The 15241-nt window shown below is 30.6% G+C and overlaps 2 protein-coding genes across 12 annotated transcripts in view; both read left to right on the top strand.

The window, feature by feature from the left end:
* Positions 1 to 15241, top strand: part of LOC105208937 (uncharacterized) — a 363842-nt gene that overhangs the window by 324237 nt on the left and 24364 nt on the right. The gene's annotated exons all lie outside the window — the stretch shown is intronic.
* On the top strand, positions 7236 to 11165 carry LOC114803593 (transcription factor Sp8-like). Its single transcript, XM_029038183.2, has 2 exons — positions 7236 to 8166; positions 8829 to 11165. Exons 1-2 carry the CDS (start codon positions 7251 to 7253, stop codon positions 8975 to 8977), a joined length of 1065 nt encoding a protein of 354 aa, XP_028894016.2. The 5' UTR covers positions 7236 to 7250; the 3' UTR covers positions 8978 to 11165.

Genomic DNA, 15241 nt, shown 5'->3' with positions numbered 1-15241 from the left:
TTGAACTAGATTTGCGTTCTTGTTTTTTTTTTTTGTTAGAGGGCACTAGAAGGATTAATAAGGTTGTTAGTAGGTGTGTTTTAAATGTGTTTTTTTCTTTCTTTTTTTTTCATCTTCATCTATAGCTTCAAACCCGTTTGGTTGTTTTCGTAGAATATTTTTTCTTCATCTTTTTTACTATTTGTTCCTAATTTGATTATCCTGCCACCTGGATCCCATTTAGTGGATCACTTATAATATAGTTAGCCGAAAGAATGGCGAATTAAATTCGGAAATCTCTTTGAACTTATTCATCAAATGAATTTACAATAAAAACAGTTTGTAACTAAAAAAGTGAGATTTGTGTTCTGAGCTCTCTCAGGAATCTTTACGTATCTATACTATACTATCTATTATAAAGAGGAAAGATTTGTATGTATGTATGTAATGAATAAACTCAAAAACGACTGTGCCGATTTCAAAAATTCTTTCGCCTTTGGAAAGCTACATTCACCCCGAGTAACATAGATAATATTTATTGCCAGAATCTCAACTTTCTGGAAATAGTTCCCAGTTGAGGGTATCAAAAAAACTCCGTGATGGAGAATCTTAATCTGAAACTGAAAATCGTCTTGCAAGTCATTCTCTTCGCATCGCAATCGCGTGCCAGAGAGTTGAGTAAAGAGCGCTCGCAGCTGCTTGCTGAACAAAATTTCAAAACCTAACAAGTACGCGCTTGCGAGTGGAGTACGGAGCGTGTGCTGATCCTTGAAGAACAAAATATTAGAAATATGCAAGCTCGCATTAGGGCGTCGAACTCTGAGCGTTCCCAACGACTTCATAATCAGAGAGAAAGACGTCGGCTACCAAAGACTAGAGGTCGTAATCAAGTTTTAGCTTATTGCAAATAAAATATAATTTCATGTTCGAATTTTCCTAATTTTACTTTTTTAATATGAACCCACGCAAGAAACGGAAAAGTACATACATATATATAGGAGAGTGTGTAAAATCTTATTACTTTTGAAATGTTTGCTTTAACCCGTGCGAAGCCGGAGCGGTCTGCTAATATTATATATATGGCTTCACAATTGGTCCTAAAAAAGTTACTTTTTCACCAAAATTCTTTTGTAAGATTATTTTGTTTTACTCTATCCTCTGCTACTCTGCTAACAACAGATTAAACGGTATCCAAATCGTTTAGTTTCCTTAAAAAAAACCGTAACAATTCCGATTCTTGTGCATTGAATACTCTAAAGGTTTTTGTAAAGCTCAAACATTGGAATTTTTTGTTCTTAACTTCCTGCTCTCTCCAATATACAGTAACACTTTCTGGTTAGGTTTTTGAGATTGATTTCTAAGAACATAAAATTTCAAAGTGAGCTCAGTCAACTAGTTCTTGAGAATAGGTTCCCGATGAGCTTATATTTATGTTCAATACGATTTCTGAAATCTTGCGTCTGATCTGAAATCTCCCAAGCTTTGTGGGAATACTTGGAAGATAAAAATCGAAACATTGGTTATATAAAGGCCATTGGAATTAATCAAATTAAAATTCTCAAAAAATTTTAGAGGGAATCTCAATCAATAATCGATGTGTATGGTATAAAATTCTACCTCTGAGGCGATAATTATTATATTATATACAAAACATTCGCAGCTCTATAGGCGGTTTGCTCTAGTATATATTAATAGAGATAAAATATTTTAGTGTATAATAGATATTTCTTAGTTAGTTTTAAGTCTCGTTAAATATACTTCTATAACACAAAATACTTCTATAAAAAATATATATAATAAATATATTTATGTAGAACTAATAATGGTTTGACAAATGCATGCAAAATATCGCTTCACAACAACAATTATTTTATTTTGAAAATAATTTATATTAAAATATAATTTTTCTATATTAGACTTTCAACTTTGCTACTTGAAATAAATAGCTAAAATAAAATTATATTTCCAATTAATCAGTTATATATCATTGAAATAGTACTTGGCCTGCTTTAGCATTCAGTTGTCACTAATTTATAAAATAATTACATAATATTTTATTTATAAAAAATCACTTTAAAGTAATTATATATGTACATATGTTATATATACTTTTCTTTTAATTTTTGCTAAACCCCCATTCGCCTACAATTTTAAAAACTTAACTATTTAAACGTAAGAATAACAAATATTCCCTAAGCAATATAGAACAACAATTTAATACTCCTACCCCATTCCGAAAAAACTTAAAAAAAATATATTTTTCAAAATGAAAAGCACAAATTTTATTCATTTTTATTATCCCTAGCTTTTGCCTAACTATGAATTCATGCATTAGACAATTTTTTTAAATATTTACAAATCTTAAATATCTATTATATATATTCATGTATAAAGAATTTCTACTAAATATGTAACTGTGAAAAGAAAACAAGAGGGGTACAAGCTACAGTGGAGCGCGAAAAAAAAAATACAAAAATAATATAAAAAGGCAAAATAAATAAAAATCAAAAGTTTATTTTCGAAATAAAAAATCCAAATTGCAGCAGTGCTTTCGGTGTCTCAGATAAAACCAAGTGTTAACATATATATGTTTTTTTTTTCAAAATATTTAAAATGCTATTACTTCTTTAATGCATTTTTTTTTTCAAACAAAAAAATATTATTTCAACTTTTAATATTTTTTTTTAATTAATTCATTATCTATATATAAATGTCATCTAAATGTGGAACGCTTTTACATAAATGGTTGTTTATTTATGTAAATGGTAAATGTGTACTCTATTTCTTAAATGTCGTTAACGTTCATTTTTTTTTTCTAATAATTAAATGGAAAAGTGAAAAAAAAACAAAAAAATTATTCGCTTAAAAGCGAAGAAATATGTTTTTTTTTTTATGTAAGCGATGGAACTTTTTCGAATTCTCTCTATATATATGTGTGTGTGATTCGTATGTTTCTTAAACTATATAACTATATATATACATATTTTTTTTGCAAGTATATATGTATATGCGTAAATATGTATGTATACATACGTAACATTTTGGTGTACTTATGTATGTATACGTTTTTTAATTATTATTATTATTATTTCAGTTTTTTATATAAATGTCTTACTTCATTTTCTTTTATCGATGTATTTTCTCAACGTTGATGTTGTTGTGTAACTTTTAAATATTCAATATACATATATACAGTACATAATTTAATTATAAATTGTTGTTGTTGTAACTGTTGTTTGGTATTTAAAGTAAGTGAATAAATCGGTGAAAAAAATATCAAAAAATTATTTATTTAAAGAGAAAGCTTTCTGCCTAAAAATTATTATACTGAGTTTACATATGATGAGTGCTGTGCATTTGTGGTTGGATTTATGGCTAGTTATCGATAAGGAATAAATCTGTTTTGATATAGCTTTCGGGCGAGCTTTCACCATTTAAAGCTTTCAGCTTTACTATCATTAAAATTTGTTCAAGAACAGTTATTCACAAATACCGGACCCTACTATTTCAAATCAGAGAGCTTTCGATTAAGCTTTCACCATTAACATGCCATTAAAATTTTCAACGCAAGTCATTTGGGGTTAGACCAAGGAACTTTCTTCAATTATTTCAGCTTCCAATAGTATTTTGTAAAGAAAAGACAGATTTGTTGCCCATAAATCATGAAATAAGCTTCATTGCGATGGACAAAAAATTATTGAATACTTTTGCCGCCATCGAAGTAACCCTCATTAGGTTTCGAAAAACCCATTGTTTGAAAATAGTCAACATAGTATTTACCGTTTATAGCGATTTTTTTCTCAATCAAAGGTCAGTATTTCGTGATATTCAATTGGCCTAATTTATAGAACACCTTATAAGGCCAAAAAGCATTTTAAACGTCCGAAAGGAAAATCATTAATTCTTTAGATGATGGATATGTGTTTCTTTCTACTCCTTCAAAAGCAATTCGTCTACCTAACATTGGGATTTTAAAAATTATTGTCCATTGGCATCTATAGATGTTGACTTTTAACACGTGCCATGTTCAAATTTTATATTCCTTGATGGCTCTCTTAGATTGGAAGACATTGCCTGTCCATATTTTCGAATCAGTGTTAAAATCTGTAAACAATTTTTTTTCCTCCAAAATGGAGACTGGGCTTTTAAAATCAGTGTTAAAATCTGTAAACAAATTTTTGTTTCCTCCAAAATGGAGACTGGGTTTTTAAAAATTGTTATCATGATAGGTTTTTAACGATCTTTCGTTCGGATCACCCATCTCTATTGTATTTCCTAGAACTGACCCAACTAAATATTATGGAATTACATCAATAATATATGTTTCATACGAAATAAAATGATCCTTCGAAGAATCAGCTGAAAATATTAGACTAGTTTTATTAGAGATTTAGACTTTACGTACATTCCAACCACAAAGCACGATCTAATTTTCCAACAACAACAATTTTTGTGAATATTTCTTTCAAAATTTAGAAGAAAAAAACTCAAAATTTCACTCCAAACTGAATCAGACAACACATAAATTAGAGAAAAGCAGGCAAACCCCCAATCAGTGAATTAAAAATTAAAAAACAAACAGTATTGAAACATGCAAACCTAAATATCTATACAAATTATTTAATATTATTGTCAAGAAGTTGATCTACGTTTTTTGGAAATGGCTGTGCTATTACATATTTATTTAACTCATATTTTGAATTTAAAAAAAAGAAATGATTAAAAATGTTTACTTTCAAAAAGCAAACAATAAAAGCTCGCTTAAACAAAGCTAGAGAAAAAAAGCTCAATAAAAGTTCATTTGAAACGAGAAACAATGGAAAAAGAGTGCGGCAGTGTGCCCAGCATAAACGAAAAGAACAAACTGAGAAAAAAGTAAACAAAATGAAAATGTTGAAAATGAAAATGAAAATGTCGCAACAATAGAGTCTTGGAGCAAATACTATTATAATATTAAAAGGAAAGTGGAAAAACTTCTTGAAAATATTAACGAAAAACAAAATTTTGAAAAATTCAAAAATCAAACTTACTTTTATTTTCTGAAACTTAAGAAAACATAAATATTTAGTACAACAAAAAAGTTCACAAAAAATAGTTCAAAAAACCACAAGCAAACTCAAGGCTTTTTGCTCACCTCAAAACTGTATGTGAGTGCAAATATTTGGTTAAATTTATAAAAAAAAAATTAAAAATTTTCCAAAAAAAATGACAGCAAAAACAACACTTATTATCAAAATTACACGCAACTCCATGAGGCAGGCAAAAGGACAAAATGTTTTTATCAAAATTATAACAAAAACAAAATTTTTTTGCACACCTTTAAAAAATTTATATTTAAATTTTATTTGGTAAATATCGAACAAAACAAACAGTTATCTAATATACATATCTACATTTAGGTTATTCAAAATTGAAATTTATGAAAACCCACCATTGGCTATAAAACTTACAAATTTTACAAATTTAAGTAGAAAACGAACGGACTGAATGTCACCAGCAGAGAGACAAGCAATACAAAAGAGACACTTGCAATTTTTTGAACCAGAACTGTATTTTAACACAAGCTCTACACACACACCAAACGCTCTTTTTCACGTTCTTGATACCGAATTCGGCAAAATGATTTGAGAAAACCAAAAAGGTTTTGTACTGAAAAACCAATTTTTTTTTTTTGCAAATGCTAAATTATTTTTTCCATTATTGTTGTTGTAATTTAGTATTAATTAAAACTTATACGCATATATCTTGGAAAAAAGAAGAGACGAAATTGTCGCTTAAGAACAACGCAGCACGCGTAACGTGTACGCTTTAACGGTTGAAACGGTCGTAACGGTCGAATCGGTACACTTTCGTTTACGAGTATATAAATTGTAACGTTTAAGCTTGCAATACGCCACTACCGCCATTTTTTTTTCATTTGACTCAACTATTTTAAATATAAATGAAACTATTTCTAATTATAATGGTTATAAGTTAAAATAACAAAAACAAAAAATCAAAAAACAAACAGAAAACAGAAAACGAAATGAAAATGTGACTTTTCGAACAACGCCCAAACAAAAATCGAAATTCAACTTCTTGCAAAAACAAAAATATAAATAAATAAATCAAATATATATATATATACAAAAACAAAAAAAAGAGAGAGAGAGAGAGTAGTTAAACAATATTGAGTGAATTTGTTTACAAAACATTAAATAATTAGTAAAGCGTTTTTATTATTATTATTTTTGGTTACTTTAACGCTAAAATTAAAAAAAAAAAAATTATAAAGATTTTTGGCACGAAACCACACACATTCCGCTTGCGGACTTGTGCAAGCAAAAATAGAGAGAAAATGAGAAAAAGTGTTGAAAAGAGAGAGAATTTCAATTGCCATAAAAGCGTCAAAACGAGACAGTGCCAAGCGTTCTGCTGAGACTCCCCTCTTGTTTTTTGGCAACACAAACATATTTATGAAAAAAAGTAATAATAATAATTGCAAATAAAAAGTATTTTAAAACAGCTACAGCTAACCAACAATTTCAGTAGTTTTGTTTTGAAAACGTATATTTTTGAAAGTATTTTAGCACTTCATAAAGCATAATTTACAAGATTTTACTTTTTCGTACTTTTTAAAAAATTCGTTATGTCCAAAATAGTTGGTAAAAAATATAAAAAAAAAATAAAAAAAAAAATATTGCCGAAAAAAATTTTCCATCTACTCCTTTTCCTCTTTGAGTTCTCATTCTCATTTCGATTCATTTGAGTTTTAAATAACGTTTCCTTTAATTTGCCATTTTTTTATACCGAAAGTGTGGCAGCACCACGCTTCTTTTCATATTTCTTAGAGCGCCAGTCCTACTTTTTGAACATGCATTTATATATAATTTTAATGAAACTTCACTTTTTTTTTCTTATCAATTTGTTACTACTCACTTTAGTTTTGAAATCTGTTTGCAACAAATAAAAAATGAGAAAACTACACTGAGGGAAAGTAATGTGCCGCTTAAGTGCAATTTTATAATTATATTTATATACAATTTCTCAAGGACAAAGAAAACGAAGCAAGGCAATCGAATACTATTTATAATCGTTTTTTTTTGTTTCTTACATAATTTTTATAAAACTTCAAAACCAATTCAATTGAAACCGAACAAAGCGAAAACGTAATGTAGACAAAAGAAAAGCAAAACCACAAAGTAAAAGCAAAAAAACAAAAAAATTTAAAATAAAAAAGTAAAAAACTTAAATGCAAAATACGCCATGTAAGCGTAGTACGAAAGAAGTTGATGTTGGATTTTTGTTTGGTGTTGTTCCAGGAAACGTCCGATTCGCCACACGTAGCCGTTGCTGGCGGCCTCTCGGTTAGTGCTGGCGGTGGCGGCGGCAATGTCGCTTGCTCCACCTCGGCCGCTGCTGCTGCCGCAGCCATTGCTGCGTCGGCCGCTTCTACCTCCCACAATCTTGACCAATCGCAAACACCGCCGCCCCTCTATACCTGCATCTATTGCGGCCACACATTCCAGCACCAAAGTAAGCTAACGCGTCACATACTCTCGCATTCGCTAAAAACGCTGGAGTATCGCGAACCCGCACAGCATCCGCTGCTGCATCCGCACTTGCTGTCGCACGACCTCAATTTGACGCAGTTGCCACAATTTACCACGTACCAAATGAACGCATTGGCCGCCAGCGGCGCTGATACTCAGGAACAACATGCTGCGGCCGCTGTCATGGCCGCGGCTATGGAATTGGCAGCCTCATGCGGTGGAGTTGGTGCGCGTGGCGCACTCGATCTCGACGGTGGCGGCGGCGGCGGCAGCGGCGGTGGACGACTGGGGCATGGCGGTTCGGCATCCGGCAATAGCGGTATTGGTGGCTCGTCAGCGGGTAGTGGCGGTATGGTATTGAGCGGCGCTGGTTCGTCGTCGTCCTCTTCGACATCGGCAGCGGCGGCGGTCGCGGCAGCAGCTGCGCTGGCTGCTTCGTCGTCGACATCGGGCTCGCTGCTGGGCGCCTCATCGAGTGGCGCCGATCCAAATGGTGTGGTGCTGTGTAAATTTTGTGGCAAAAGTTTTCCCGATGTCCATGTGTTAATCGGTCATCTGCCGGTGCATACGGGCGAACGGCCGTTTAAATGTGAGTTCTGTGGCAAGGCGTTCAAGCTGCGCCATCATATGAAAGACCATTGTCGCGTCCACACGGGTAAGTACCGATTTATCCTAAAATATTTTTTTGCAGTATTATCAGCAATGCATAACAGAAGTGGAAACGAGAGTTGAGTTGAAAAAGTAAAGGAGAAATACAGAGAGAGTCCATTTGAGAGAATCGAAAAGTAAAGGTATCGATATCCGAAAAATTTCGTCAAATGTGTTCGAAATGATAGTAGACTTCATAAAATTACTTCTAACGGTAGCTTTAACCGACTTCTTATACCGATCCTCGCCTGGTTGTATGACCTCTGGTCTATCTCAATGGCGGTTTTTCCTCTGAGTTATGGCAATGAAGTGTTAAATGAATTGTAGCGGGCGTCCATTGACTTCAACAATCTTCACTTTTTCTACTTTCAATCAATCAAGATCTGTCGATCGGAATATCCAATTTCAGCTTCTTGTCGGTTGATCATCTCCTCCGATTAGCTAGGAGAAGGGTTTTAAATTCTTTCATCCCTCACATTAGGTGTAAAGACGCAGTTAATCTAAAAACATTCTAGTTGCTAATGAAACTCCATGAACTCTTCTCGTTTCTCCTTCGGTTAGGCATAGCATATCGTATAAGATCTATATTATTAACTGTATGTTCGTTCTCTTCATTGTTACGCGTTCCAACTACAACACCACTTTAACAACTACGTCCCAACCTATCAGGTGAACGACCCTTCCGCTGTCACATGTGCGGGAAGACCTTCTCACGCTCAACCATACTCAAGGCGCACGAGAAAACCCATTTTCCCAAGTATGTGCGCAAATTTCTCTCACCAAGCCCTGTCGACACAAAGGATGAACTACCACAATAGTGAAGCGACTTTAGTTTGCTACTAAACTACTACTATTATTATTACTACTACAACTACAACATACAGGATAATAATAATTATAATTACTACAACTGACGATGAGCGATCGTGATCTACATGCATACATAGCACGTAGAGACGGACATTTGAAGTGGTCCGCACATGTAAGATCATGATCAAGACAACACGAAATACATAGATACAAGAGATAAAGAGGAGGAAGGTGAAAGGTGAAAAAGCACCGACTTTGCTGAAACATACATACATATACATGAAGTAATCGATGACAAACTTCGACGACAAAGTGAATTTTGTGGCTGAGCGCCGAGCGAGCGCGCGGGTCACTTAATAATTTATTTAAAGAATACAAACAACTAGTAAAAACTAAAAGTCTGCCTGAGCATACAAAACAGCAGCAATTATATACTTATCTTATACATATTTGTAACGATACATACATACAATACATATATACAAGCAAAAAATAAGTGGAGTAAACAAGTTAAGAAAGAGAGAGAGAGATAGTGTGTGTTACATATTAGAAAGAGACAACAAGCTGTGTAGAAACACACAACAAAAACACACTTAACGTTATATACACATACATACATACATATATATATTTGACAGTTAGTAAGTGTTGCAAGCGTGAAGTGAAAGCTGAAGTTACAAGTAAATAAGTAAACAATTGTCATTATATACATACACACAAGTATATATATACATAAAAAACTACATATATATATACATATAATATATATACATGCATATATATATATATTTAAAATAGTTGTAAAAATTAATAATAATAATAATATTATGTAAACGCCAGAAACAAGCAACAAGCGAATAGTGAGCGGCAGTGTGTAGAAATCTTAGGTTAGGAGCGAAGCTAAAAACAAAACGCTAAGCGTAAATGCAAAATTTTAATTGCATTTTTTTTACAAATAGGATTTTGTGTACAGCGTGTGTTGAGTCGGTGAATTAGTTATGACACTAAGTGAAGTAAAAGAGCGAACATTATAGTTTGCTTCAAGCAGGAGAGAGGGAGAGAGTGAGCAAGCTGTCCCGTTTGCGCTCAATTAAATACATACTAACATAGAGAATGTTTGAGAGTGTAACAGAGATAGTGAGTCCTAATTGCTGCAAATGTAGGAGAGTTGCAAATGAAACAGAGAGAGAGAAAGAGCGCTTTTACAGACAGACAGATAGACAGACATACAATATACAAGTCATATTATTTTTTTCTAATTAGTAATATGTTTTTATTAAAAATAAATTTAAAATTTAAGTGAAAGCAAGAGTAGTTCTAAGAAAGTTAGAGAGTAGAGAGCAGTTGACAGTTAAAGAAAAAAATGAAAGAGACAAACATAGCGAGAGAGAGAGAGTGACATATAACAAGTGACAAATGTTGCTATAAACTTGTTGCTATAAAAGTCCATGCAACATGTTGCATGTCAACCGTGCAACATGCACTTTTTTACACAACAAGAAGCGGCAGTGTTGAGAATTTTTCAAGCAAGTTATTTTGGTGTTACTTATGCTTTCATTGTACAGTTAATTAATTGTGTATTATATGGTTTTTGTTACATAATACAATATATGAAAAAATATACAGACGGACACACAAGCATACATATACAACAATATGTATGTATGTAGTTAATATTAATTTTTTTCACAATTAAACATTTTTAGCTGCAACGCAACACACAGCGTTTGCAAGATCTCATGTGATCCGTTATTTTTTTTATATACATAGACAACTATAACAAACCAACAAATATATGTACATGCATACAAGCATACAGGCGACAGTGTGTAAAATATATAACCCCTTAAGCCCAACAGTAAATATTAGTGTTACATAGCAATTTTCCTGAAAAGTCAAGGTTGTTTATGCGCATGCGCGTACTCTTTTTATTACTCCGAAATAATATTTCAGTTTGAAAGCTCGCAAGTTCTCAATTAATAGGAGTTGCAATTACCGTTTTTTGTTAGATTTTTCCATTATCAGATTTCTTTTAAGAACAGTTATAGTCAATATACATGCATATATGGAGTTTTATAAATGACATACATAGTTACGAAATATACATACCACAAACAGTAATAAATATGATAGACTTTTTTACAACAACAACATAGTTGAGCAGTAAGAGCTTTTTACAAACAACAATAATAACACAACAATAATAACACAACAATTACAGTTACAATAGAATAAACAATTGGTGCTAATAAACTACAAACTGATATAATGAGAAACATAGAAGGTCAATACAAACGTACACACACACACATAGATTTTGCATAGAAAAATAGACAGTTAGATTGCCTACAACAAAATTTTGTTTTACATTACTATATAACATAGTAAAGTTCATATTGAAAGCTCATTTGAAATACGAGTATAATTTCTACTAATAACTATATAACAAAATTTAGCGTTATTTACAATATATTGTATTTTAAATTTGAAAGCTCAAATTATGAAAGTTTGTTCTAAAAAAAGCTCGAATTTACACATACTTGTCAACTTGCAAAACTGGAACAAAAGCTCTATAAACCATATATAAGTTATTTCCAAAGTGAAGCTTTTTATCTCCTGTAAAGCTTTAAAGTCCATCGATAAATAATATTTGCCTTGACTTTATAAAAATTCTGTCAAAAACCTTCATAAATTATTTTTAAAAAATATTTAAAGTTTGTAAGCTTTCTAATCACAAAGTTCATAAGCAAATGCTATTCAACTGAAAATAGCTTTCAACGATTTTTAAAAGCTTTTCATTCAAAATTTTTCTTCTAAGCTTTCACAATCTTTGCTTTGAACTTTTGTAAGCTTACATTTGGCAAGCTTTCGAATCTCGACTTTAATATAATATCTGATATTTCTAACGCCAGTTTCGTGTTTGGAACTTATAAAAGCTTCTTTTTGAGAATTATATTATTATAAAAAAATTCCTTTCAAAAAATTTTCAAGCAAGTTTCATTGCTGAAACTAGTGAAGCTTACACAATTTAGGTTTATATGAGCTTTTGTATGACAACTTTATTGTTCAAAAATAGTCTTTCATTGCAAAAAGGTTGAAAGCTTTTAAAATATGAATTTTAACTTTCGAAGCTTTTATAATAACTCTTTAAGAGCAAAATCTTAACATTTTACAACAACAATAACTGCAATAAACACTCCCATAAAGAGTTAGTGAAACATACCTTAATATTTATATACCAGTAGTCATACTTTAATGACAGTTAAGAGCTTTCAATAGAACTATATAATAGTTTTCGGCACTGGAGAGCTTTAAGCTGAGAATGTCAAATACTTACATATATTAAATACATTTCTATAGAACTTTGAAAGCTTGCAAATAGTTCGGACAAAAATATTATGTAGCTTTTTATATAAAGCTTTCACCAAAACTTTTTATGAGTTTTTTCTTTTATTTTCCCGGCTTTGACTACCACATACATAGATGCAATCCAATGAACTTATATACATATACAACAGCAGCGCATACATATATAACCCCAAAGAAAAATGAAAAAATAGAAAACAAAAACAACACTAAAGGACTCAAAAATGAAAAGGATTAAATAAAAAAATTTCAATGAAAGCAAAAAATAATGCGGAGCGATAAAAATATTTGTAAATGTAGTTTGTTAAGAAGTGAGGAGACGTATGTGTAGATATGTATTACGAAAAGGACTGTGGACAATTTTTAAGGCAAAATAGGGTTTAGAAAAAATACACTTAAAAAAGGACACAAAAATTTCTATAAGGCTTAAACAAAAAAACAAAAAACAAAAATTATGTAGAAAAGGCGACAGAGTAGAGTAGCAGAGAAAAGACACTGAGAAAAAAATTAGTGACAGAGCAAGCAAGCGATAAATTGAGAAACTTAAATAAGGCGGCGTTAAAGAGGCAGAGCAGAGAGCGACAGAGCGAAAGCGCGATAAAAAGCAAAGCAGAAAATTTATTGCATAGAGAATATCTGTGATCTTAACGATATTTATAAAAATACATATAAAAGCAAACAATTTAAATACATATAATATATAACAAAAAATCGATGAAAATGAACACAACAACAACAAAACAAAGGATAAATAAATAAGAAATAAATAAAAAATAAAATTTTGCAAATATTATAAGAGTAAAAGTAAGCAAAAGGCGACAGCATAACAAAAAAAAATTAAAGAGGCAAGAAAATGAAAAAAATAAAATATGTAATAAATATGCAAATAACGTAGCAGAACATACATATGAGACAAGTGAGTAATATTATAGCGCGCATTTGTATGAAAAGCAGCAAGTTGAAATGCGCGCATGCGCAGAATTCTACAAAAATTTGATTTCATTGTTTTTGTATGTAGAGCAGCACGCTAGTAGAGCAAAGCGTTTGTAGTTTCATTTTCATAATTTAAGGCGAGAAGCAACAGTACTTGCGGACAGGCGTAATTAGCTTTATATACATATATTTCGGCTTATATGTATATACACTATATATACATATGTATAGTATATATATAGTATATATATAAAAATAAAATAAAATAAAACTTAATACCCACACTCAAACACACACACACATAAATACACAGCTACTTGCACACATGCACCGGTTTTATTATTTAGAAAAGCTTTCGGCTAACAGTTTTGCATAGAAAACAACAACAAACACAATGAAATATATATTGTAATATTTAAAGTTAAAAAAAAGTGTAAAGAATACAAGCTCTTTCGGCACTTTGGCATATATTTAAGTTTATAAAAAATAATAACACTTTATGTTTATATACTTTTTGTAATTATATCGAAAACAACTTACTTTCGCTTTCTCTATATATACACATGCATACATACATAAATAAATATGTATGTTTTGTTTTGCTATTTTTTATTAATATAATTTTGGTTTATTACAACAAAAAAAAATTGTAAAATTTAATAAAAAATTAACAAATTATCTAAAGTTTATATAACAACAACTACAACAACAAAAAAATATTTATATACATACATATGTACTTTATGTAAAGCATATATATTCTATAAGGTAGTGAGACAAAAAGTTAACACAAACAGACATATTTAAAGCAAAAAACAAAAAAAAAAACAAAAACAAAAACAAAATTATACATTGTAAAAAAAAATATTGTATAAGTGCATACAAAATTTCTATTTAGGTAAAAGCAAAAGTAAAAAAAAAAATTAAAAACTTTAGTAATAGCAAGCATGAAAAACAAGTTTAGGAAAAAAAACACTTTTAGGCAAAAAAAGCAAAAAAAAAAAATACTTTCGATAACGAAAATATATACACACATACTAACATAAAGTTACAAGCGCATATACATACATATATAGTCTTGCACAATACATACATATGTACACAGGCCCCCCGCTGACTATATAGTAAACCCTGCTAGCAGTCATCGCTAAGGAAAAAGCAACACAATTTTGAACTTGCTTTTATAATATTGCAAATAATTTTCGGTTTTTTTTATTAATTAAAATATGTAATTTTGTATTGAGGGCTTTAAATATTTTAAATGTAGCGGAGAAATTATGCTTTAACATTTTTTGAAGAATTTTTGATAAAATTAATTTTTTTCTTTTAAATAATACTTTTTTTCAAGAAGACCAGTATATTCTGCAACTTTACTGCATACATTTAGGCGTAAGAGAAATTATTAATGAGGCTTAATGAGCTTTCACGTAATATCTTAAAGCTAAAAGCACGAGATATCTAAGCTTTTCAAAGCTTACACTTTCTGGAGTTCAAAAGCTTTATTCCTTTTCCATATTCTACATGCAACATATTATTTAAAAAATTATTTGATATTTTTTCAAAGTGTGTTTTCAATTTTTTGAACTCATTTCTACTTTTCCAGTACTTTTGAAATATTTTTTATGTTATTAAAAATTTCTGATTCTGAGAAACGTATTTCATTTAGTAAATGTAAATCATATTATTTTTCTTTTAAAGCATTGGAAACTTATGTCTTAACTCTCATAATTCTTATATTTTATTTCTTGAGAGCTTATTTTCATATTAAAAATATTAATTCAAGTGATCAAATCATTTAGTAAAATCTAGGAGCTTTTCCAGTTAGATTTTTTTTTTAATTTTCCAAACATTTTCCATAAAGCTTCCTATTTCTACGAATTAAATCCATTCGTTATTTATTCAAAACTCTATTAATAATTTTTCCGTGCTTTCGGCACTTTTAAAAAGCTTTGAAAATAGTTTTTCATGAAGCT

This window comes from Zeugodacus cucurbitae, chromosome 5, assembly GCF_028554725.1.
Source record: "Zeugodacus cucurbitae isolate PBARC_wt_2022May chromosome 5, idZeuCucr1.2, whole genome shotgun sequence".
In the NCBI taxonomy this organism is placed as follows: domain Eukaryota; kingdom Metazoa; phylum Arthropoda; class Insecta; order Diptera; family Tephritidae; genus Zeugodacus; species Zeugodacus cucurbitae.
This window is presented reverse-complemented; position numbering and strand designations above follow the sequence as displayed.